Source organism: Delphinus delphis, chromosome 14 (genome assembly GCF_949987515.2).
Source record: "Delphinus delphis chromosome 14, mDelDel1.2, whole genome shotgun sequence".
NCBI classification, from domain to species: domain Eukaryota; kingdom Metazoa; phylum Chordata; class Mammalia; order Artiodactyla; family Delphinidae; genus Delphinus; species Delphinus delphis.
The window spans coordinates 11938439-11965181 of record NC_082696.1 but is presented as its reverse complement, the minus strand read 5'-3'; the positions used below and the strand labels follow the sequence as shown (position 1 = coordinate 11965181).

At 45.5% G+C, this 26743-nt stretch overlaps 1 protein-coding gene across 1 annotated transcript in view; it reads left to right on the top strand.

Moving 5' to 3' along the window:
* Positions 1-26743, top strand: part of LOC132436828 (rho guanine nucleotide exchange factor TIAM2) — a 434430-nt gene that overhangs the window by 324230 nt on the left and 83457 nt on the right. Inside the window, 4 exon segments of the mRNA XM_060029732.1 lie at positions 710-1882; positions 7488-7923; positions 13091-13263; positions 16530-16754. Of these exon segments, the coding sequence (XP_059885715.1) occupies positions 710-1882; positions 7488-7923; positions 13091-13263; positions 16530-16754 (2007 nt within the window).

Here is a 26743-nt window from a genome sequence, read left to right as displayed (position 1 = left end):
AGAACCCTGAAAGTCTTTAGAAAAGCTCTAGAGATGGTTCATTAAAATGTTTTTCTGTCCCAAATGAGAGCTTGTATTTTCCTCCCCTTTTTTCCATCTCAGTTTAGTTTTTGAGAACTTCTAGGCCTTATCCTTTTTGATATCCTACTCTGTGTGGTACATGAAAGTTCCAACATAGTATGGTACCCAGAGTCATGTTATTACAAATGTGGTCATTTTTCAGCAGTAATCACTTATATTGGGGTATGGTATGAACTCTTCCAGTAGCTTATGTATAATGAAAATATATCTGTGTGGTCACTGAAAAATCATTATATTGGAGTGACAGAGTAAAGATATTTTTCCCTCATTTTTCTCTTCAAGAATCATTGGTTCAAAACCTCCCAATACCACGCCTATAGGAGGTCTCTTGTCTTAAGCTGATTCCTATGCCTGTTCAGTTTCTGAATTAACATCAGACAACAGATTGTGCGCTTAAAATCACCAGCACAGGAGCGGGCAGTACTGTTTATCTGGCTGATGACCTGCATTTTAGGAGGAGAACCAATTCCGTACGTCACTCTTGTCCCTACGTCTCTGAGTTGTGTCAGGTTCAGAAAGAAGTTGCTTGGTTCCTTTGTCATGTGAAGAACGTAGTTTTAGAAAGTTCTGTCATAGTGGAAGGTAATTTAGGTCGTGAGTCTTACCAATGCTACTGTTCTTAATTTAGGTTAAAATGGGGAACTCCGAGAGTCAGTACACCCTTCAAGGATCTAAAAATCATAGCAATACTATTACTGGTGCTAAGCAAAAGCCTTGCTCCCTGAAAATCCGTGGCCTTCATACAAAGGATGACAAGTCATTGCACGGATGGGGTCACGGAAGCAGCGGAGCCGGGTACAAGTCCAGGTCGCTGGCCCGAAGCTGCCTTTCTCATTTCAAGAGCAATCAGCCTTATGCATCCCGACCAGGTGGCCCTTCGTGTAAAGTCTCCAAAGGCAGTGCCTACTCCAAGCACAGGACAAATGCCTCGGCATCGGATTTCCAGGGCAACGATGCTGCTTTCTCCCCCGAGAACGGCTTCCACTACGTCGGGCACCCACCTGCGGATAACCACGCGGCCTCGAGGGACTGCAATGGGCACCTTCTCAACTGCTACGGCAGGGACCAGAGCGTCGCGTCCACCCCTCCCAGCGAGGACCGCAAGAGCCCCAGGGTGCTTATCAAGACACTGGGCAAGCTGGACGGGTGCCTCCGGGTGGAATTCCACAGCGGCGGCCAGGACGGCGCCGCGGCCCCGGGGGCCTCGGGCGGCCCCGTGCAGCTCCTGCGCTACTCGGCCGGCGCCCCGCCCAGCCCGCGCGCCTCCCCCGCCGCCACCGCCGCCGCCGCCACCGTCGCGCGCCCGCGCTCCAGCAAGGGCAGCTCGCTCAGCTCCGAGTCCTCCTGGTACGACTCGCCCTGGGGCCCGGCCGGCGAGGTCAGCGAGGCCGAGGGCTCCTTCGCGGCGCCCGGCACACCGGAGCCCGAGCCCGGCCTCCACGCCGGCTTCCCGCCCAGGGATGCTCCAAAGCCTTTTAGCCAAAGCGCCTCCCTCTCGTCCCTCCGGGAACCCTACCCGGACGCCACCCTGGGGAGCCTGGCACCCGCGGCCCTGCGGCTCTCCGACGACTACATGGGAACGCGCGCCAGCCTCAGCGCCCGCGTCTCCTTCGCCTCCGACATAGACGTGCCGGCCCGCGTGGAGCGCGGGGAGCCCGGGCAGTTCGCCTCCTTCACCCTTCCCTGCCGCAAGTCCAGTGCCCTGAGCGAGGAGCCCTCCAAGAAGGACACCCTGAAAGCCAGGATGCGCCGCATCAGCGACTGGACGGGAAGCCTCTCCAGAAAGAAAAGAAGACTCCAGGTGAGTCAGGCTTGGAGCACCAGGAAAGATGCTCTTCTGTTTTCTATCTGCAAAATGGGCAAGTTAGCAGAAGCTACTGCAGAGCGTGTCCTGAGGCTTGAATGAACTCGTGAGAGCGAAGAGTTTAGCCTAAGTCACGGCGCATCTTGTTTGCAGGTGTATGTGCGTGTGTGTTTTCTTTCTTTCCTTTTGCTTCAGATGTGCATTTTCATTCTTACCCCTCGACTTCAGTCTCCCGGGTTCTGTCCAGTCTCGTCTCCTGGACTCTGGTATGAACCCCACAGGCCGCATCCCAAGACCTGGCCAAACGGTTCTTAGAAAAGACAGTGTTGGAGAGACTTCCCCAATGAATTGGTTATCTGAGTATTTTGCTAGAGCTCATTGTTAAAGCCTAAACAGAAAGGAAGAGAGAGAGATCGTTGTCATTTTTGGATGAGTAGCCTTGCTGAGCTCGATATTACTTTGGAGAAATTAAAATTCCTGTTGTTCAGTTGGTACATCAGGAAGAAAAATGTGGGTGAGCTATCTATATGTATAATCTCACCACCTCCTCATGGGGCAGCTAACAGTTTTGAAAACATCTTGACCTAAGTAAGTGGAATAGCAAAAGTATGATGATGTTGAGAAAATAAGAATCATGATGATGACAGTAACCCTTTTAATGGGCATATAAAGTTTGAATGGGGGAAACAAAATGACTTCGACATCAGGAAGGAAAGTAATAGTTTGCCTTCTTAAGTAACGGGATTTCTAGGTTTTCAGTTGCTTGCTCTTTGTTTGTTTTTACTTTTAATCATTTATAGAAGGGAGAAAGTGTTTTGTTTTGTTTTTTTTTAACTCAGTATAAGTCAGATTGTTAAAGGAAATTTGAGTGACCAGTTTGTCTCTAGTAGAATTGCATTTAAACCATCCTAGATAGATATATACTTATAAAATTGCATAGAGCTTTAGGGATAGAAAATAACTTCCCTGAGCAGATTGTTTCAGATCTATGAAATTTACCATTAGTTATTTCCTTCTTGTGTATGAGGTGCGTGCCCCCTGCCCCCAGATTGTACTTTGTGCCCTTTTCTCCTCCTCTACACAGAGATGAAGAATAGATGACTGTTGTCCTATTACAGAACTCTTCATACCCCTGAATATAGTCATTTGCTCCCTCCTTACTTGTTACTTCTTCATGCTAAACTGCTAAGTGCTGTAGTAGAGATTTCTTTGACCTTTTTTCTCAGCTGCCATTTCCCAAGCAACTGACAGCAGTCAAGCATAATTGGAGAGAGAACTACTTTCTGGGGAGCTGCAGTCCCACACAGACAGCTTTCCCGTCTTTTTGATGCAAGTGTTGTGTTGTCGACTAGTGTTCAGCTCTCATCTGCTGTGGCCCTTAAGCCTGTTCTTCCACATCTCTTATTTGCATGTTTCTCATCTGTGCTTGTGGCCTGGCTTACACTCGGCTCTGCTGTGTCTCATTCCGTTTCCATTCAGGTCCAAAGCAGACCCTTTGCCACTGTGAATTGACCACATTCTACCCCATGCAGGACCTCGCTGCCCAGCCACCCTGGGAAGTGAACCTCCTTCAAGTCTGTATCATCCAAAGATTTAACTGGATGATCTGTAAGCCTGTGAAGTTAAGAACAGACGGGTTACAATCAAAGAATCTGAATGTGAAAGCTAGAAAGGACTCCCTCTCATTTTAAAATGAAGAAACTAATATTCAAGGAGTTTGAAGACACATGGCTCATTAGGGGAGAAGCCAGGGCCAAAGCCACTTCTGCTAAAGCTCAAAGGTGTGCGTTTTCCACCTAGCCACATGGCCGAGGCACTGTTGATAGCCACTAGTAATTACTTTGGGGTTACTGAATATTAAGATAATAAACTATCTTGTATTTTTGAAAAGTGGCCTAGGAAGGCAGCTTTTGAGTTTTGCTTGTGTCAAACTTTGATAATTTATAAAGGTGAGCAAAATGTACTTTTTTGGTAAGTGTGCCACTTCCGTTGGCCACGCCTTTGCTTTTTTGTTCTTTTTTTTTGTTTGGCTGCACCGTGCAGCTTCTGGGATCTCAGTTCCCTGACGAGGGATTGAACCCGAGTCACCAGGCCACCAGGGAACTCTGGCCTTTGTTTTTTTTTTTTGTTTTTTTTTTGCGGTATGCGGCCCTCTCACTGTTGTGGCCTCTCCCGTTGCGGAGCACAGGCTCCGGACGCGCAGGCTCAGCGGCCATGGCTCACGGGCCCAGCCTCTCCGCGGCATGTGGGATCTTCCCAGACTGGGGCACGAACCCGTGTCCCCTGCATCGGCAGGCGGACTCTCACCCACTGTGCCACCAGGGAAGCCCTGGCCTTTGTTTTTCTTTTACAGTTGAACATGAAGACAAAGTTTGGATCCTTAAAAAATGTAGTCAGTGCATAGGAGCAAAGTTTGTGACAGTACACTATAGTAAGGACCAAATGCTTATCCTCTTACACACGCAGACTTCTGTATGCCAGCAGGGCTGAGGCTTGGAAAATCTTCCTATGATGGGTAGACATATTTGTTTTGACTTTGTAGAAAAAAGTGACGTAAAAAGAGCAGTCCTTTTTTTTATAGGGTTTTCAACCACTCTGGGGAGTTAGAGCCTGAAAGCAGATGAATCAGTGGAAAAACTTACATAGCTGAGAAAGAATATCACACTATTCAAAGCTAGAGGGAGGGGGAGGGAACACACATGTGCTGTAGAAGGGCATGTGTTTGATGCTGGTAAGCTATTCACACTAATGCAGCCTTGCTGAGACCTGTGAGGCCTTGCTCCTGTCCTGGGTAAACTTTCCATTCTGTCAGTCAGGGTGGGCTAGGTTATGCGGAGGTAACAAAAAGCCCGCAGTTCTCTGAGGTTTAGCGCAAGCGAAGTCTTTGTCTCATTCAAGCTGCAACTCTGGTCGGCATTGTTCCTCTCTGGGACCCCAGGTCCACAGAGCAGTTACCATCTGGCACACCGCAAGCCTCTGTGGCAGAGGGAGAAAGAACCGTGTGTTGGCTTTTGAAGCTCCCACTCAGGGGTGACATGTTTCACTTCTGTTTGCATTTATTGGCCAAAGCAAGTCACGTGGCCTTGCCTAACTCCAAGGGAGGGGGGTGGGGAGTAGGGAATGGTCCTGCCGTGTACCCTAGGGGAGGACCAGATATATTTGAGGGGTAGCAGTGACTACTGCTGCAGAGCTTCTTACAGAGGAGATTCAGGACACAGAGACTCCGGCTTTCTGACCATCTTAATTTTAGGCTCTCACTGCCCTTTGAGGGCTACATAGTCACAGGGAATTTCTGCAGAGGACCAGTGGCCATTACTGTGAAAAGGACAATAGCATACGAAGAATGACATAGTAAATTTGGTACTTTTTCCTAGAGAGTGAGGAATGGTGATAAGAGTTTTCCTTTAGCTCTAAAGGAATTTAGTGACATCTCTTGAATTCCTCTCTACTCTTTGCTGTAGTGCTCTTGTCATCGTTATGTTATCCATTGTTTACGATTATCCAGTGGGGGTGGAAATGGAAATCAGACTTCTTTATGTACATGTCTAACATAGCCCCTTAGTTTCACACCCATAGCACAGTGATCAGGAAATCCAGCTCCGACTATTTAGGAACTGTCCTCCCTCCCTCCCTCCCTCCCTCTCTCCCTCTCCTTCCTTCCTTCCTATTAGCCTGAAAATGAGTCACTAGCTATTAGGATTCTAGATGGGAAGCTTTACAAATTTATTAGAGACCAGGAAAGTTCATGTCTGTGTATAAGAATCAGTTATGGATGCTAAAATGCGATCTTTCTCCATTTGTCAAGGAGGAAAATTTGTCTTGCGTTGCTCTAGTTGAACATTTAGAAGTTAGCGCTATGACTTTAAGTCTCCCTCTTATGAGGAACAGTGTCAGGAGTACTAACAGGTTACATTTAAGTTTGCCACCTGATGCCTTTCTCTGGCAGGGCTCTGCTTGGTTTGAAACACCCCATTATAGCTCTAGCTGGGTACCAGAGGCAATCCCAGTGTTTTGGGGCTGTGAGTCAGAGACTCCTATTTATAGCTGAAATAATGTCAATACTAGCTAAATTAGAAGTATTCCTTCATCTCCTAAGAACTTTTGAAGAGCAACAAAGTGACAATTGAAAAAAAAAAACAACCCTTAAACTATGTTGAAAGTTTCCTGTCCAAGTGACTCACCACAGCTGGCTTATTTGCTCTGTTCTTGCATAAGCATCAGTGTATAAATAAATCTGATTATGGGACATAGTATATAAACAGAGCGGAAGATAATATTTTCATTAGTAACAGCTATGTTTGGGGCTCAGTTGCTTGTAGCCCTTGGGTGTTTAGAAGCACTTTTCTATTGATGATTTTCCTGCAAAAGAAGCAACTAATTGTGACTTGATTTCTGGATGAAGTTTCTGAAAAGAAAACCCCTCCACACAGGGGAATATTCAAAATAAGGTCTTTAGTCAATGGTCCTTGATCCTGTTTTCCCTCCTTTTTATTTTAATGGAGAAGGAAAACCCACTAGCCTCTGAGTATTAGAGTCTCTCTGCAGAGTTACCTTAATTTAAGCCGTAAGTTTGGAATGTCAGTGTCTTTTAAGTCATAAATTAGCTCACTTTCTGCTGAAAAATTTCCTTACTGCTGTTGACCAATGAATGGCCTCTATGCAAGTTATTCTTCTTGAATGTCTAGACTTCTAATCTAGACGTTAGAGGAAACCTTTGTGTTTTCATCTCTGTACATGGCCAATTCACTGTTCAGTGCATGTTGTCCTAAGGGGGGCAGCGGTTATTAGAATAAATATTATTTTTATTTAGAACTGCCTGTGTCTGATTTTGTGGCAGAATAAATATTAAAGAATCATGCTTTGGTATTGCCAGTGCTTAAAATAGGTGTTCAAATAAAACAATGTGAATGAATTAATAGTACATTCCTTTCATGAAAGAATTCCAAAGTAAAAAATATTTGTTACGAAGTAAAAGCTACAGTTGGTAACCACTACCCTTTGTGGATAAGGAACCCCAGGTGCGTGGTTTTCACTGTCCAAAGAGGGAAAATACGATGCTAGAGATCTCAGTGTCTAGACCTTGGAAGGGGGTGAGAAGCTGAGACTGTTCACTGTGGGGAGGGGAAGAAAAGTTTGTATAAACCACGCCCTCCTTGAGTGTGGAACTAGTGCTTGTCTAATTTAGCTTAAAAATGATCCAGAAGAAGAACAAGACTGCAAGAACACGAATTCGTTCCCGGAAGATACTGATTCTCAATTAGCAAAGAAGGATCAGTCCAGAAATGTTCGCTAGTGTGTTTTGAATATACTAGTTCATTGTTTGATGCTAACTGTGGGTTAGATTTAGGGCAGTCAGGGTTATTTGGTTTACATTTTTTAAGCATTGATTCCACAGGCTATACGTTGGGTTGAGCAATACTGTTTCTATAATTCTTTCTGATTTGCAGACTTGATGGTTAAAGATGCATTAGAGGAAAAAAAAGAATCTTGCTTTGCAGCAGTAGTATTAGCAAACCACACTATTAACACGTATGCCGTATTGGGGAAGGGGTGCTTTGGTCATATGTAACCTCTGACGGGTGGTCATCTGTGTTGCTCACAGGAGCCGAGATCCAAGGAGGGCAGTGACTACTTTGACAGTCGCTCGGATGGGCTGAATGTGGACGTGCAGGGGCCCTCCCAGGCATCTGCATCCCTGTGGTCAGGGGGCTCGGCTCAGATCCTGTCCCACAGAAGCGAATCCGCTCACGCGATCGGCAGCGATCCCCTCCAACAGAACATTTACGAGAATTTCATGCGAGAGCTGGAAATGAGCAGGACCAACACGGAGAACCTCGAAACGTCCACAGAGACCGCCGAATCCAGCAGCGATTCGCTCAGCTCTTTGGAGCAACTGGACCTGCTCTTTGAGAAGGAACAGGGGGTGGTGCGCAAAGCCGGGTGGCTCTTCTTCAAACCCCTCGTCACTCTGCAGAAGGAAAGGAAGCTGGAGCTGGTGGCTCGGAGGAAATGGAAACAGTACTGGGTGACACTTAAAGGTAAGTGATCGTCACCACCCAGAGAGCCCCTGGGGTCCTTTCCTCCGCTGTCCTCTTTCCTAGGAAGTGTCAGTGAGTGCGGTGTTGACCTGAGTTCACGTGAAGGCATCTGATCCAGAATCTACCAGCCTGTTTTCCTACAAATACCTTCTCAAACCTGTATAATATGCCTCACTTAACATTCGTATACATTATTCATTCTCATAAGTAATGATTGAATTTAATAACTATTGCTCATTATTTTATAGGTATTTCTGTACCATTCTTTTAATACTTTTCCTGCATCTGGGGGTGGGAGGGGAGCCCCAAATAAGTTACCAAACGTAGTTTAGTTATTTGGAATACAGATCATGAATTTCTGTGCGTGTTCAAAACTCCAAAGAGGTATCCTTCCCAGCTTGTACAACTAAATTTCATCTGCATTATTTGATTTGTGTCACCTCGCCTCTATGAACTGAGAGTCTGTCGTCACCAACAAATGCTTTTTTTTCTTCTTTTTTTGATGCAGAGGAAATAGGAGAAAGCATTTGCTTTGTTAAGACGATAAAGTTTTCTCGCAAGCATTTGCCACTTAAAAAATTATAATCGCCTCGCTCATGGTGGATGGATAGATTATTTGAAGTGATCTAAGGCTCTGAGTCAGCATCATGTTGATTTATACAGATGTGAACACAGAGCAGCCCCACAGCCTCTGGCATTTCTTCACAGCTGTCCTGTGACTCTTTGTCAGCGGAACCTGGTGTGGTGCGCAAAGTCAAACCTCATTAGCGGCCACCACCCTTCCTTGTCACGGGAGAAGGCAGAAACAGAAATCACGTCTGCACGCAGCGAGTGTGGAAGGCCCGGAGCTGTCTGCGGCGCTCCCCGTATTTAGAAATTGTGAGCCTTGGGGAGCTGGCGTCAATTCACAATTACCCAGAAGCCCCTCTCTGGGCAAGGTGCACCCGCGAAGGCATCTCCTCTCCTTTCCCTAGCAAACTGGAGGGTTTATAAAACCCAGGACCCAGCATCCCACACGGATGCAGTCCTCTTTTCCAACTTCTGCATTTGGATCCTTGCGATACCTTGTGGCTGAGGAGGGCAAAGAGCTTACCCAGCTTGGGTGTACTGGAGAGGTGGGGTTTTCTACTGGATGACGGAAGAGATTTGGAAGGTTGGAATTACGGGTCACATCCAGCAAGATAACATTTTGAAGGGATAAGTGATGCTTTAAGGTTTAATAACCAAAGAGCTACCCAAGTACAGGATAGGGAGGTATAGCTGCAAAGTATTCCAAGTGAAAAAGATTTGAGGGTTTGATTTGCAGGCCATTCACAGTGGGTTTCCGCTGTGATGAGGCTAAAATGAAAGTAAATGTGATTTAAAGAGCACACATGGTTGTTGGCCACATCATTAGAGGTGTCATGTCATCTGCAGCTCCATCATTCCCCCCGCCTCTGCCCTGGTCAGAGTTGGCCGTTTCTCTCCTTAGGGGCAGGATATTGCAGGAGACTTGTTCATAAACGAGGCAGTGGGTCTTGTAAAAGTTCCAGCTGAAGAGGGGAGTGAAAAATGTCCCCTCAGGGGAATGAGCGTCTGGAATTGTTTGTGACTCAAAGCCTGAAGCTGCATCCCATTCGTGCGGTATTTAGAATGGGTGCACTGAATTCTAGAATGTGTCATGCATAGGATGTGTCAGTCTTGTAAAAGAGACACTGAATTTATTCTGGTTCATCTGAGGTTGGGATAAGACTAATAAATGGAAGACAAGCTGATTGTGAATTAATGTAAAAAATACAACAGTAAAACAACAAACAAACCCACTGCCTCTTCCTGAGTTCCCTGCTACTGGAGACATTTGTGCAACGCCAGAGTGTTGGAGGCTTCCTGGGGGAAGTTCAGGCAGGGATCACTGAAGTTTGGAAGAGGGTGTCTCCAGGACCCTGTCCTCCATCCTGGCAGCTTCCCCGGGGAACTTCTGGTTGCCGACTTCGGGGGCAGGGATGGTCCTGACTTGTCTCTGATGATTGCAAGACCCACAGTCCTTCCTGGGCCCTTGCTGGTTAAACACTTGAAGACCCGTGGATAAAGGGTGCTTTGTAGGGGTAAATGTTATAAAGCACACATCCCTTTGTTTCCTTTGCAGCCAAGGAAAGGCATGGGATAGAGATGTTTTTTTCCCAGCATAACCTTTTCCATGTGGTTTTCTACACCTCTTTCCTCTGGGAATTCAATATGTTGAATTCAACTTCCTTGGCTTAGAATCCAAGTTGTAATATTTGGACTTAACGGTTTCATTTAATCATAGTTAAAAACATACATGTGTATATATACACACACACACACACGTACATTTAAGCAGAATTTTTAAATTATCCTTTGCAGTTTCTATGTAACTAAAGTAGAAAGAGTGTTTTTCAGAGACAGCGGCTATCAGCCAACCATCTGGTTGCCCACCTACATCGAATGTATAGGTATGCTAAGGGCGCAAATGTTTTTTAGGGTTCGGAGGATGTAATAAATTTTTAACAAGGGTAATTCTGCTTTCCATCTGTCTTTTCCAATGAGTGGATTTTCGTGCGGTTCACAGGGAACTTCCTGGGCAGAATAGTTGGCAAGGGGGTTAAAGCTGTCCCTCAAAACACACAGTACATAACCGAGGTCAGGAGGGGTGTTCATAAAGGAAGTTTAAGAAGCTGGTCATTCTGCCTGTGACAGGGGAGGACGGATGAGTGTGGGTTGAGAAGGTGGATTTGAAGGGAGACCGAGACTAATTTCTCTCGTTTCACTGGTGGTATTTCTAGTAATACAGCCTCTCCTGCTTCCAGTGCTGTCCTGATCTGTTTCCTCTTTTTGCTTCCGCTGACAACTGCCCAGGCTGACACCAGCTCCTGGGGTGGGGGGGGTGGACAGGGCAGGGCTGACGGCCACAGCATTGGGGGGTGGGGTGGGCACAGGAGGCTCTGCTGACGTGGGTGCGCAGCCCCTTTCCATTAACCTCATTGCCCCCGCTTCAGAGATGCAGATTAAGTTAAACTCGATGTAACAGACTTAAGACTGATTTCCTGTTCCTTAAATTCGATAGCAACAGAATTCTGCAAATTGTTTGACATACTGGTCTGGTTCTAAAGCGAAATGGCCTGTTTTGGTTTCACGCTTCCGCGGGAGAGCTGCGTGCTGTCACGGTGGGGCGTAGGGGGATGTTAGGGTTGGCAGTGTTCTGGCATCTGCCCAAGATTGCGTTCATTTCCTCTAGATGCCACGATTCAAACCACCGCCCCTGGGAGCTCAGTGTTAGGGGCGCTGGGAAGTGAACATTAACCCTTTGGAAAGAATTGGGAGTTGGGTGGAGCTGGTGCTGCTCTGTTGTCCTCGGGTCCCATGGTCATGGGACGTCGCACAGGCTTTTCCCGATGGAAAGACTTGGGGACTGTTTCTAAGTCCATTCGTGGCTGGAAGAAAAGACAGGCTCAGACCTGCCGCAGTAGCTCTGGCCATAAACCTCTTGCTCCTTTCCCTTGTTCTAAGAGGCTCTCACAGCTTCTGTGTTTGGGTGAGTTTTGATTGTGGGAGGAGAGATCGCTCAGTGCTTCTTGAGATCAGAAGGTACCATGGAGGGAGAAAGCGCTGTCGTGAGCCAGGGTCCTGCGTTTTTGGATCCTGGCTTCTGTGCTGTGCTGGGCTCCATTATATAAACTTGTGCGTCCAAATTAAGATCTGTTTTCAAGGGAAGAAGTGAAACTGGTAAGAGTGAGATAGTTTTCAAAACATGGAAACTTCTATGAATGAAGGCTCATAATGCAGTAGGGTAAAGCAGCCATGAAGTGGACCCCATCCGTTTACAGTGCAGGGGAAAGCAGGCTACTGCTTCATTAACTGTCAGCGTGAAACGTATTGCGTTGGCCAAAAGGTTCATTTGGGTTTTTCCGTAACATCTTATGGGAAAACCGGAATGAACTTTTCGGCCAGCCCAATATTTTCAAAGCAAGGGATGGTGCCCATATCATGATGGTACCATATCACTTACCAGCACGTGAGAAGCGCTCAGAAATGTTGATTGGTTGAAGGTTTTAAGGGATATTCAACAAGTAAACATACTTGTGAGTATTTTAGAATTTGCTTAAAAATTACGTCTCATGAGCTTCCCTGGTGGCTCAGTGGTTGAGAGTCCCCCTGCCGATGCAGGGGACACGGGTTCGTGCCCCGGTCCGGGAAATTACGTCTCATTAGAAAGCATTCCTATCGAATTATCAAAACAGATTCCTAGTAACTTCTGCCTAGAATATCTTATTAGCTTATTAGGGGAAAGCTATGTACCTGCAAGCATATGTAGCGGCACTTTAGGGTAATGTTTTAAACTACGGGGACATGTAGCTTCATTTTCCTCTCAGTCTAAATTAGCAAGATGGTAGTAATATTTCCTATCACTGTGAGATAAGAGAATATATTAAAATTAAGTTATTCTATGTGGCATTTGGAGAATAAACTGGGTACTTTCTCACAAATGGCAAAGTGCCCCAGGAGAACTCGGTTTCTTGTGACCCCACATTTTAAGTGTAGAAGTTCGCTTAGTTAATGAATACGGGGTTTTCTTCTGTCTCCTGCGTTTAGATCTCCTAAGAAGTGTGGTGCTGTGGTTATGAAGGAGGCACTCTGTGGTCAGCGTGCCCGGGTTCAGATCCTGCTCCACTGCAGTCCAGCTATGGGACCTGCAAAGTGGTGTAAACTCTCAGGCTTTCCATCTGTAAAATGGGACTAATAACTGCGCCTGCCTTCTAAGGCTGCTTTGGGCACCAAATAAGCCAGAGCATGTGAAATACTTAGAAGAATTCCTGACACAGAGTAAGCAACAATAAATGCTTGCTATTGTTAGCACCATTATTACCTTTACAAGAAACATCTCATTTTCATCTGGGTTGATGCTAACACAACTAGGCATAATTTAGATACCAAAATTCCTTTTGTGATAAAAAGTCTTATTCAGTCATTTTCTTTTTTCCTTTCTTTTCTTTCCTTTCCTTTTTCTTTTATTTTCTCGTCTTTTCTTTCTGTCTCTCTCTCTCTTTGTTTTCCTCCCTCCTTCCCTTCCCCTTCCTTCCTTCTGTCTGTCTGTATCCTTTACTTCTCATTCCTTTCCTGGATAGATCCTCGGGACATGTGATGAGGACAGTGCTTCTCTCTTTCACAGGATGCACCCTGCTGTTTTATGAGACCTACGGGAAGAATTCCATGGATCAGAGTAGTGCCCCTCGGTGTGCCCTGTTTGCAGAAGACAGCATAGTGCAGGCCGTCCCAGAACATCCTAAGAAGGAAAATGTCTTCTGCCTCAGCAACTCCTTTGGAGATGTCTACCTTTTCCAGGTACTGCCAAGCTTTCTTTTTTTTACTTTTTATTAGTTATCTATTTTATACGTATCAGTGTATCCATGTCAATCCCAAACTCCCAGTTCATTCCCCACCACCACCCCTCCCACCACTTTCCCCCCTTGGTGTCCATACGTTTGTTCTCTACATCTGTGTCTCTATTTCTGCCTTGCAAACCGGTTCATCTGTACCATTTTCCTAGATTCCACATATATACGTTAATATACGGTATTTGTTTCTCTCTTTTTTTTTAAAAAATAAATTTATTTATTTTTGGCTGCATTGGGTCTTCGTTGCTGCACGTGGGCTTTCTCTAGTTGTGGCGAGCGTGGGCTACTCTTCATTGTGGTACATGGACTTCTCATTGCGGTGGCTTCTCTTGTTGCAGAGCACGGGCTCTAGGCGCGCGGGCTTTGGTAGTTGTGGCTCACAGGGTCTAGAGCACAGGCTCAGTAGTTGTGGCTCACAGGCTTAGTTGCTCTGCAGCATGTGGGATCTTCTCGGACCAGGGCTCGAACCCGTGTCCCCCGCATTGGTGGGTCGATTCTTAACCACTGCGCCACCAGGGAAGTCCTGTTTTTCTCTTTCTGACTTACTTCACTCTGTATGACAGTCTGTAGATCCAACCATGTCTCTACAAATGACCCAATTTCGTTGCTTTTTATGGCTGAATAATATTCCACTGTATATATGTACCACACCTTCTTTATCCATTCATCTGTCGATGGGCATTTAGGTTGCTTCCATAACCTGGCTATTATAAATAGAGCTGCAGTGAACATTGGGATGCATGTGTCTTTTTGAATTATGGTTTTCTCTGGGTATATGCCCAATAGTGGGATTGCTGGGTCATATGGTAATTCTGTTTTTAGTTTTCTTAAGGAACCTCCATACTGTTCTCCATAGTGGCTGTATCAATTTACATTCCCACCAGCAGTGCAGGAGGGTTCCCTTTTCTCCACACCCTCTCCAGCATTTGTTGTTTGTAGATTTTCTGATGATGCCCATCTGCTGAGCTTTCTAAATGGAGGGTGGAGGCGATGGCTTGTGTCCTGCTAGGATGAGAAGGACCAGAATTAAGAGGCACAACTTAGCAATTTGAAATAGACTCAAAGCTGTCAGACTTTGGATTAAGGTTTAAGCAAGAAAATTGGCCTCTGCTGACTGCCAGGTACCGCAGCGTCGCTGGAAATGCAGCCATTCATCCAGCGAACGCTTCTTGGATGCCTGCCCCTGAAATGCCAGGCTGTAGCCCCTGGGCTGCCCTTCAGGATACAAAGAGAGAAAAATTACCGTCCTGTTCTGGACTAGTCCGTGATCTAGTGAGTACAAGATCCGAAGTTCCCAGAGTGGAAGTTTTTAAGTGAAAACCCAGAGAAAATGGACAGTAGAGGCTTAAGTTCTTCCCAGGAATCCCAGTGGAAGTGAAGAAGCTTTTTAGGAAAACCCTCATTGACAAATACTATAGGGTCTCATTACCCTGTGGAGGTGGTCTTAGGACGTTAAGATTCAGGTTATCTACTGTTGTGATTCTTAGAATCTTTCTAGCAAAGGCGGGGTCAGGCTGAGCTGTGGGTCCTGGTGCTCTCGTTGAGTCTGCAGTCATCTTGCAACACAACTTCTCTGAGCTTCAGACCCTTCAACCCGTAGGATAATAATAGCTTCTAGGATTGTTTTAAGGGTAAACAGTATGATTAGGCGTGTGTTAAGTGCTAAAGAAATTCTAACTGTTATGACTGTTGTTATTATGAATTAACTCCAGAGAAATGGGGGTGAGAGCCAGGAAGTGAAGTGTGCTTCTGAAATGCCTCCGAATCCAAACCCAGTACTGGGTGTAGACACGACGTGAGCTGCAGATTCTGTGTGGCTGGAAGCTTCATGGAAACCCTCCTAGGTCCTCGATTCAGGTCTCTGATAAACTTGGTCCTGGCTGCCCCCAGGGCCCCTGTAGAACAATATTAGTTGTTTTGGGCCCCTTTGATTCTAGATTCTTTGGAATCTAGAATTGTGTGAAGTGTTTTGGGCAATAGGATTTCCCAGCACTAACCTGGTAAAGGCCCTGGGCCCCTAGCCTTACTGCTGTCCTCCACCTGACCTGACTGAAAAGAGTTTGATTTTCCTTCTTTTAACAGAAAGGTTTGCTTGAACTTTCTGTGGTGCTTTAAAGCAAAGTAATAAACTGGTGTTCATATGAATTGTAGGAAAGGTAAATACATTGGATTAAATCTGCATGGACTTAGGGGGAGGTATGAAATGAATATTTTATTTTGTGATTCAGGATAAATATCCTTAGTTTTTAAGAAATTTTCCCGGTAGTTCCCATTGTGCGATCCCCCAGGTCACTGGAGAATTAACCTCGTGGTGTGAACGTGTGTGGTTACCTCTGGGCATCAGGGGAAACTGAACGTGCGTTTCAGCCTGCTTAGAATCATACATCTTTGCCCATTCTGCTTTGTTCAGACCTTCTTTACTGTTTTTAAAATAAAATATTCTTATATGAAAATACTATATGGTCATTGTGTCTGAAGGTACTGAAGGGTAGAAAAAGAAAACCGCTATCCATATTCCCAGTATTTACAGACGACTATTTTAATATTATTGTGTCCTCCCCAAAATGTTCTTTTATCGTTATTTTCCATAATTGAGTCCATACCATAGATGAAATTTCATATCCAGGCTTCACAATGTAACCATTTAGTCCTAATATTTTCTCATCGTATTAAAATTATGGCGATAAACCGCTTTTTAGAGAGCCGCGTGATGCACGCTGCATGGATATGCCCTGGTTTTCTTATTCCTCCCCTATTGCTGGTGTACACCTTGATTCTATCAATAGCTTGTCTTCCCGTTCTATCTGGGGCCATGTGTCACTCTCGATGTTCTCACAGGCCCTCTGGAGTAAAGGAAGCCTGTGGACCTGTGTTGAGTGTGTTTTTGTTTTTGTTTTTTTGCGGTACGCGGGCCTCTCACCGTTGTTGCCTCTCCCGTTGCGGAGCCCAGGCTCCAGACGCGCAGGCTCAGTGGCCATGGCTCACGGGCCCAGCCGCTCCGCGGACCGGGGCACGAACCCGTGTCCCCTGCATTGGCAGGCGGACTCTCAACCACTGCGCCACCAAGGAAGCCCTGAGTGTGTGTTTTTAAAATTAAACAGTTTTTATGAAGTGAAGGTACTTTGGGGATTTACATATTCAAGCCCAGCCTGCCACTTTGGAGAACACTTTTGTGGTGAAACAATTCCAAATCGCTTTTTTCCCCGTGTTTAGGCCACCAGCCAGACAGATCTGGAGAACTGGGTCACTGCCATCCACTCGGCCTGCGCATCCCTTTTCGCAAAGAAGCACGGCAAAGAGGACACAGTTCGGCTGCTGAAGAACCAGACCAGAAACCTCGTTCAGAAGATAGATATGGACAGCAAGATGAAGAAGATGGCGGAGTTACAGCTGTCCGTGGTGAGCGACCCAAAGAACCGGAAAGCCATAGAAAACCAGGTACAGGTTACTTACACGTGTTTCCTCCCATTGCTTAAGTCACTCAGGGCACACTCAGATGGGGGAACCGGTTCCTACACCTCTGCGGGGAGTAGTTTCTGTGGCTTTTTGGTTCAAGTACTTAATGGCTGCGCTTTTGTCGTATGAGGGATGTGATGTGCTTTGCAGCCTTTGGTGGCTGTGTATGTGCACTGGGACATTTTGTGACCAAATCTTGTTCCCTTGTGTTGAGTAGCTCCTTGCCTGGATGATTCTCTCATATATTGGCACTTCCGGAACAAAATGTATATGATAAAACTGTTGGAAGATTAGACACATACGATTCTAATACAGAAGATGGCTGTGAAAGGGTAGTTTGGTATAATACAGCTATTCCTGTGTCTGTGGATTAGGAAAAAAACACTAACTTTTTGGTTTGTTTTTTCTGTTTATAACAGATAAGGTGCTAAGGAAGATGCTTTCTTTGGCCTGTCTCCACATTCACATCATAATTAAACAGCTACTTTCTATGTTGTTTGCATTTTAGAGGAGAGGGAGAAGCTTAGTTTCTGTTTTCCTTTACTCAGACAGCCTGAGCACTTACACAAGTGTCGGTGAAATTTCTAGCACCCCTCTCTTCATTCAGTTTACCTGGGAAACACACTGAGGTAGAGATTTGCATGTGAGGAGTTTTATGAGGACCGTTCTCAGGAGTAAGGGCGTGAGGGAGCGTGATTAAGGAGGGACTCGTTGAATTGTGTTGAGCTGAGCCTACAGGGGGCTTGGGAGCTGGGGTGGCCATTCAGAATTGCTTGCTTCCAGTGAGGCATGTCGTGTCATGCCATGTCTACTGGTCAAAGCAGCTGCCTTCAGAGGAGGTGGGTTCCCATTCTTGCGCCGTGAGCAGCTAAGGGAAAGAATGCCTCTGTCTTGAAAGGGAGGTCTGGTGGTGCACAACAGTATCCACTACAGTCCCTTCAAAATCAGTGTCAGATGATTTGGGAACTTAAAGAGGGATAGGGCGAAGATGGGTTGGCGTGTTCCTGAATTTTTCATACTTTTTACTTTGTAACTTATAGAGAGACCAGGTTCTTTAAAAACAGTTCCATGGCAACACAACGATTTGGACACGCCATCAGAAAAGAATTTTCCCTATAGCATTTGATTTAAATCACAAATCAAACGGTACATTATCAATCTTCTATTTGTGTTTGAATATTTAACCTTGCTTAGAATTTTTTTTTCTGCCTGCATATATATGAAGAACTTAGAACATATAGAAAGAAATGTCTGGCTGTAAATAAGAAACTGATGAAAGGCATGCATTCAAGTGTTATATTTGTGTTACACTAAGAATTTGGGATTTACCAATTGGCAATAGCAAAATAACCAAGTAATTCCCACCTCTTGCCCCTTCATCAAGTATTTCTAAATGATGCACAGTTGAGACAGATCTTCTGCTGACACCTGGATCCATCGTTGCCTTCTCCTTTTCTGATACCCTGTGTCGTCTTTCTCCCTTCCCAATTCTTCCCTCTCGCTTATTTGTCCATCTTCAGATATCGACATACCTAACAGATGCCTATAGCTTCAAAATATAAACATAATTATAAAATATGGACCCTGTTTCTAAAAAATATATTAGTTAGTTAGAAAGCAGGCCTCATAAACATGAAACTAAAGAATATTCTAGAATGGTATAAGTTAGTACCAACTAGCATAGTCTTCAAATGCTATGAGGCATCAGGGGTTGAGCTGTGCTGTGATCTAGAGGAGATGGAGGAGACTTCCTGGAAGCATATGGCCTTAAAAAATTGGTAAGAGGTGTGCTGGTATGAAGGCTGATCCAGGCTGGGAGGAGAGTGGGCTGCATGGTAGGACAGCTTGGAGGTATAGCTGACCTTTGAATAACGCAAGGATTAGGGGCTCCAACCCTCCAGTGTGTAACTTACAGTTGGCCCTCTGTATTCAGCCAACCACGGTCGTGTGGTACTGTAGTATGTAGTATTTACTTAAAAAACATCTGCGTATAAGCGGACCCGTGCAGTTCAAATCCTTACTGTTCAAGGGTCAACTGTTGGAGTAACAGTGGTTGCTTGAGGCTCCTGAGCACGTGGGAGCAGAGGTGTGGGCTAAGAAGTGACGAATAGCTGGTGGTTTGGTGGGACAGGTACTGGTGCCGCTTTCTCAGGGTCTTAAAAGTAACCCTGGGATAGGGCTTCCCTGGTGGCGCAGTGGTTGAGAGTCCGCCTGCCGATGCAGGGGACACGGGTTCGTGCCCTGGTCCGGGAAGATCCCACATGCCGCAGAGCGGCTGGGCCCGTGAGCCATGGCCGCTCAGCCTGCGTGTCCAGAGCCTGTGCTCCGCAACAGGAGAGGCCACACAACAGTGAGAGGCCCGTGTACTGCAAAAAAATAAAAAAAAATAACCCTGGGTTATAAGGTTTATTATAGGCTCTAGATCTAAGGGAGGAATATAGGTTTTTAAGTTGGGACGAAAATCGTGATGAATGCGTTATCTTTGGAAGATTAATCTGGCAGTGGCTTGGCGGTGGTGATGCTGGTGAGGGGCAAATTGAAGTAGGGAAAAGTGTTGGGTGGTGGAATGGCCCTGATCTGGATGTGCAGTTATGAAGGCCTGGCCCAGAGTAACACAGCAGAAGTTTAACAGTTTATATGGAAAATGTTTTTCAAGAGTACATCATTTTCTCTAATTTTATAGAATATTAAGGATAGTTTCCTATGCCCCTGAATTGAAACAGAATATGCTATTTATTTCAGGAGTGCCGGCTAACAAGCTACAGAATAGTGTTTCCAAGGAACTGAAAGGGAAGTTGAAACTGCCAGGGAGAATAGAGGGAGTGGAAGGGTTTGGGGGGTTTTGACAAGGACACAGCTTCTGGAGACAGACACGTCTCCGCCCTTGGCCTGCTTCTGCCTAGAAGCCTCACCCTGTTCATGTCTGGGAAGGGGGCCAGTCTTGAGACAGGTCCAGACCGCGCAGCTTCCTGTCTGGGGCATGTAGCGATGTGATGCTGTGTCACCTTTACACGACAAATCAAAAAGCTTGAGGAGAAGGAGAAATAGCTTTTCCTGCATTTTCTCTGTACTACGTCTCCTCTGGGGTCCTGAATTTCCAGGATCCGAAAGTCTGTCATCAGAGATGCAACGCATGGATTCAGGTGCCCCAATTAAAAATTGCATATTGATTGTAGTGGGAAAAGGTATGGTTTTAACTTTTACTGGCGCTCTAAAATTTAAATTCAAAGGCATACTTTAGTCCAGTGGAGGGGATGCCCAGCTTGGAGTTTTCAGGTCCTTGTGTGTTGTCAAATGTTTAGGTCCAGGGAGAGAAAAGGGAAATTGGGCAACACTGAGATGCTCCTGGCCTTTTTTTCCACCCCCTCCTTTTTCTTTCTCTCTTTATGGCCACAAGAAGTCCAAGCAAACATTTTTTAAAATTTTAAATTTTCATTAAATGTAACTTTATTTCTTTTTTCATAGTTGGTAAATGCTTAATTTATGATGTCAAAAGTGGTGCTGTTCTCTCTTGGGAGGGGGGAATTACTTTCACATAAATCCCTACACAAATCCAAGGGTCTATGGTGGTCGGTTGGCCTGAAGAGAAGCTTTTTTAAAATTAAATTTAATTATTTTAATTTTTTTACTGCGTTGGGATTTTGCTGCTTCGCGCAGGCTTTCTCTAGTTGCAGCGAGCGGAGGCTACTCTTTGTTGCGGTGCGTGGGCTTCTCATTGCGGTGGCTTCTCTTGTTTTGGAGCACGGGCTCTAGGCATGCAGGCTTCAGTAGTTGTGGCACGTGGGCTCAGTAGTTGTGGCTCACGGGCTCTAGAGCGCAGGCTCAGTAGTTGTGGTGCACGGGCTTAGTTGCTTCGCAGCACGTGGGATCTTCCCGGACCAGGGCTCAAACCCGTGCCCCCTGCACTGGCAGGAGGATTCTCAAGCACTGTGCCACCAGGGAAGTACCAAGAGAAGCTTTTTTAAAGAAAGGGTAATTATTACTGGTGGCCCATTATGCATTCTTTGACAGAATCATTACATCAGTTATTTTAAGCACACTGTCCTAATACTGCTGTTTTTTCATTTCACTTCTCCCCTCCCCCCTCCCCCTTGCTCTCACCCCTTCCCCTACTCCCCGCCCCTGCACACATTCACCTTCTCATATTACACTTCTGAATGTCTGGTAAGAAACAATTTGGGTTGATCTTTAGACATTCCACCTGAAAATATTCTCCTTACCATATTGGCAGTTGTTAAGGTTGTAATTTATCTATGTTTTCCCAGAAGACTTGTGGTGGGTAACATGAGTTATATTTGCTATACCCACTGTCTTTAACTTTTGCCAGATGGTTGTGAAGAGAGCTGTTTGCTCTTTACTTGCAGACACAGAGAGTATGAAGCATTAAGGGCGGAAACAAGCACATGCTTAGAATTGCTTTTATGAGATGGTTTTGGACTAGAGAATGTTCTGTGATGCTACAAAGGCAAAGGTATTTACCAATCAAGATCAGTAAGAACCTGATCTCCTACATATCCCATAAGTATATAGTTTTCTCCAAAGTACTGAGCTGTGCTTTATCCAGTTACCATTTAAAAATCTCAACTTCACTGTATTTTATTTTACATAATAGAAAATATTTATTTACATAGCGCTTTGCCCCAGAGATCCCAAGAAACTCAGATATAGTCACTTACAGCCTTGTAACAGCTGAACTGAGGGTGCATGTTACATCACGTGAGAGGAAAGTCTCTGGAACGGGTTTTCTTGGAAGTGCCGAGGCAGAGGAGTTGCTTGTCAATGCCCTTTCCAGATAAAAAGACACTATCACAGTAGTAACGGCTGAGTTTCATACCGCTGTGTGTAGAGACATGCTTTGCCTAAAAGCGGCCATCGTACGGGCTTGTCCCTGGGCGGCGACTCTGGGACAGGATGATGCAACTTGCATTTGGGCATATCCAACGTGGAGCAGACCGTCCACATGTTGGATTCCTTTTGAAGTCCTGAGGGAGAAAGAGCTGTAAATTAAGTCCAGTTAGTACTTTCCTTTCCTTCCCGTTTGTTATTTTAAACAAGTGAACAAGGACAAAACCTCCCCGCCCTTGGGCGGGTCTTGGCCTCCGGCCAGCCGTCTGCCCTCCCCATCCCGACTCTCTGGGCCTTTCTCACTTCCCGGGGTTAGTGAGGCTGAGAGGGAGGCAGGGAGGTGGTACCTTGGGAGGAGCAAACTGGCAGCGGGTGGGTTTGGGACTGGCTGGGTTCTGTGAACCACCGCAGGCTTCAGTTTCAACATTCAAGTTTGAAAATCATAACGAGCAGGGATTGAACTTAGACCATCGGAGACTGCGGTGAAGGGAAAGAAAATGAACAAAGCCTCGAGGAAGGTGTGATCTGAGAGGCGTGGGGGAAGCCATTTGGGCAGTAAAGCATCGGAGGTTTTCGAGAAGCGGGTTTGAGGGAGACAAGGCCAGATTACGGAGGAGCTGGGCCAGGACAAGCCTTCCTTCCGCAGGCCGCAGGGACCTGGTGGACGGGCTGGGGGCAGGAGATTAACATTCAGTCTAGTTCAGCGAACGTTTACTAAGTGCAGACTCTGGGCCAGGTGAGGGTGCAGACTGGGAATTCGAAGATGCTGTCTTTGCCCTCAGGGTGCTCGCAGTCTAGCAGAGTGACAGACAGCTGAGCATATAATTTCAACATAATAGAATGAATTCAGAGCAGATGATATTCCAGAGTGTTGTGGAAGACACACGTGAAGTTTAGCCTCCTGTGTAGTCATGGAGGACTTCCTGGAGGAGGGATGCCTGCATTGCTTCTTAAAGAATGAGGAGTTAATCAGGAGAGGAATGGAGAAGGAAATTCCGGGCCGGGGGTCAGCACGAGCCAAGGCAGAGCACTCTGAAATGCTGTGGTCACCCTGGCAGTTTGAATTTTCAGCACACGGTATGCAGGTGCTGAGAGATGACGAGTGTAAGCAGGACTGTCTTCTCTTTTCCCTGTAAGGCTGCAGAGGCTGCCGGTTTTGCCCTTCCTCAGATGCCTCTTCTGCACAAGGTCAGAGAGGTTTGCATCTAAAAAGCAAATCTGACCATGGGATTGCCAGGATTAAAAATCCCCCAGTGGACCCCATTGCTTACAGGATAAAGTCCCTGACAACCTCACCCCACCTCGACCTTTAGCTACAACACCAAACTTCCTGTAGGTTCCACTTCTCTCTTTGGGTTTTCCCTCCGGCAGAGAGGACCCACGTAGACCACACATGCAAACTGCCCTATCCCACCTGCCCCTGTCATCAGGCTCACCCCTGCTTGCCTGTGATGAAGGATTTAGCTCCTCCAAGGAGCTGCCCTTGACCCCCTTTCCCACCTCGCCATCAGGCACCTTTCTATATTCCCATGATTCTCAGGGTCTCTCTTTATCTCACGCATTGTTGTGTAGTTATCCCTTTGCGTATAAGGTCGCTCCTAGTATGAAATAAGAGCTCCCAAAGGGTGGGTGACTTTCTCCCCATCTGTTTCTCTGGTACTTGGTTCCAGGTTCTGTCTCCTTTCCTCTTCCCTGGGCTGGTCCCCACCCCAGCCCCTCACCAGCTCCTGGCTACCAGGCTTCACTCCTTCATTTCCCAAGGAATGTCCTCTCATTTTCTCTCCGTCCTCATGGTTTCTGAGTCTACTTCTCAAGGCTCCTATCTCAGGCCAGGATCCTGTATGATTCTACAGTAACTCCGTGCGGACCACTTGTCTGAATCACCCACCTGATGGATGAGTGGTTAGACGCTGGGAGAGGTGAGGGAAATGGTCCAGTGTCACACAGCTGTCAGGTGGCAGAGCATAAACACGGATCTGTGCTCCTAACCAAATCAGGCCTCTCAGTGAGACTTCAGTGAGTCAGACTGTGCTTCACTTGCTAAGGAACCATGGATGAATGGTTTTGTGTAAAGTAGAAATTAATCCTTAATTTACGTATTTTCATAACTTGGGTTTTTCAGCTTGATTTGATGGGAAATGTATTTATTATGAATGCACTCGGTGAGTGGATTTCCTAGCATGTGAATTACATCTCAAAGGGAAGAACAAAACAAAACTGATTTTCTAAACCTGTGGCTGGTTATTCTAACTACGGGCAAACTTCAGTGTCTTCTGTGTCACTAGCTGGGTTCTTCTGCGGAGGTGGGTGTTAGTGCTTGGAAAATATTGCATGGGAGTTTTTCAACTTACTCTGCCAGAAAGGAAAAATGAATTATCTTTTAGGACCAACCTAGAAATGGACAAATGGCCAAATACTGTGATCGAATGACTAAACGGCAGAAAATATTTTTCTAGGCGTTTTGGGTGTGGTAGGAATGTACTTGTCATCTTTTTTATGTATCACTTATTCAACTGTTATTTTTAGCATGAACCTTCATCTCCTTCCTCTCCCACTTTCCAGAGCAGACCGTAGCCTTTCTGAGCTCATTAAATAAATATAGCTATATTAGCAATAAAGAGGAAACTTTTGCATTGCATTTGTGTCAGTGCTTAAAAATGGGAGTTTTCCTCAATTTTTTGTTGATAATTTTTCTTTTACAAATGAAAGATAATGAAAACTTCCTTTGCGTGACTTGTCTTCATTCATGTTATTTTTGTGTTTTGTGCACAGGTATTAAAGAAATGAAAGCTCAAGTCCCATAGAAGTTGAATTTTGATTTTCATGTCCTGATGAAATAAATGTCTGGGGCAATTATCAGTACTTGTGGAATGTAGGAAAAAGGGGGGGAAAAACAGTCTTGGGTTAAAGGAATTGATCTGGGGCATTTTCATTTTTGATCATATTAGGAAAAAATCTCCAGAAATTCCCTGATAAGTGTGAGGTTGGATAATATTGCTATTTTGGTGACGATGGTTGAAATTTACTGCGGTGGTATGTGTCATAGATACAAAACTGTCTTCTATTTGTCCCTTTCATTTAAGGAAAATGTATCCGTATCTCATCTTTTGAGGGATAAAGGGATAAAAATAAAATGTCTTTCCTTTTAGTTAACATTAATTTGGGGCTGAACTTGAAGATCAAAGCTGGTAGGAAATTGAGAGGCAAGATTGTTCACCCAAATGAGAGTGTGGGTAGTCTTACATCTTCTCTGTAGAACACCTGGGGATTTGTGGGTAGAGACGCAGTTGACAATCAGATGAAGATTTAACTGCAAGTTGCTAAGTAATTACTGGATAGTGCACGATACCCACCTTGTGAGCGAGAGGACCAGGGCCTCAGGGGCTGCGTTCTAAGTGCTCGATTGAAGCTTGTTTCTGCATGTTGCTCCCATCAGGATCAGCTATGGGCCTTGGCCAACCTGGAGGGGCCGGCTTATTGTGTGGCCCTGGTGAAGTCACTTTCCTCCCTGGGCCTCAGTATTCTCTGCTGAGAAATGAGAGTGTGGCGACCCTAACTCCCTTGCAAGCTCATTGCCTGTGTCCACAGACTTCCCCAGTATTACAAGGTCTGTACTGAGCTCGTGGGTCTGGCCTTTGTACTTCTCTCTTCCCTCTAAGTAACCCAAGCACCTGCATCCACTGGACTTTTTACCTGCATATTCTCCCACATCCTTCTCTACAACTTTGTTGAGTCCGTGGATAGAAAAATCAAATATTTCATTGTTTCTTATCCAACCACAGATCCTCATTTGAACACACTCTCCGATTCTCTCCGTAAAGGACCATGACCTTAAAAGTAAGATAAATATTGTCTTTAAATATGGACTAGCTGTGTGACTAATGATGGCTTACTCTGCCACAGAGCTCTGTGGGATGAAGGATGTCAGGGTTCTCCAGAGAAACAGAACCAACAGGACCTGTGAAAAATATATTTGTAAAGAGATTTATTATAAGGAGTTGGCTCCTGTGATTACAGAGATGGGCAGGCCCCAAGATCTGCAGTGAGTCGGCCAGCTACAGACCCAGGACAGCGGGTGGTGTGGTTTGCCCCTGAACACTGGCAGGCTGGAGACCCAGGATGGGCCAGTATTTCAGTTCCAGTCAAAAGGCAGGAAAAAGGCCGATATCCCAGTGTGAGGGACCATTGGGCAAGAGGAATTCTTCCTTGCTTGGGGAGGGTCAGACTTTTTGTTCTAGCCAGGCCTTCAACTTACTGGATGAGGCCCACCCACATGAGGGACTGCAGTCTGCTTTATTCTATCTACCCATTTAAATGTTAATCCCATCCCAAACACTCATAGAAACGGTCGGATTAGTGTTGGACCACACATCTGGGCACCCCGTGGCTCAGTCAAGATAAGGACAGGACGCATCATTGAAACGGAGAAGTCATAAAGTCCATTCTCATTTTCTACTAAGTTCAGATTAAAAAATTCCTCTACAGTGTGCAGTACTGATTGAGATACCAGTTCTCTTGAAACATAATCACATATATTAACAAACTTCTTGATCTTTGTAAGGTCTGCTTTGTGCTTTTGGGGTCTCCCGGCGCCTTCTTCTTTCAACAAACCTAAGCATCTGAATTCATTTTCTTCCTATGAACTTACCTGCATTTTGTCCCGGGTTTTGGGTAGAGAGGTCTAGGTGTGCTGAAGATGATAAAGTGTTTCTGGCAAAATTTGAAGATTCCCTGTGTATCGTTTAGGATGGAACTGTCTTTTCCTTCCAGTGGTGCTTTGATGTGTAGTCATTTAAATACATTCAATGATGCCTTTAAAAATCTTTGTAAACCGCAGAAGTCAGTGAAAATATGAGAGATTGTCATCTTCCCTGATCTGTAGTGATTGGCATGGACCTGGGTTTTATTTTACTTGGTATTTTGTCTTTTTATTCCTCTGTGGATGGCATGGGCTCCTTTATTGTCTGGTATCCAATGACTCACTGTTTTTCTTTCCTTTCATATCCCACCTACCCCTCCCCAGAACCCCTAGAAAGCATCTCATAAGCTGTTTCACGTGGAGTTATAGATGAGGGATAAGCTTTAATACACTACCCAACCTAGAAATACCTGCATATTATTAGAAG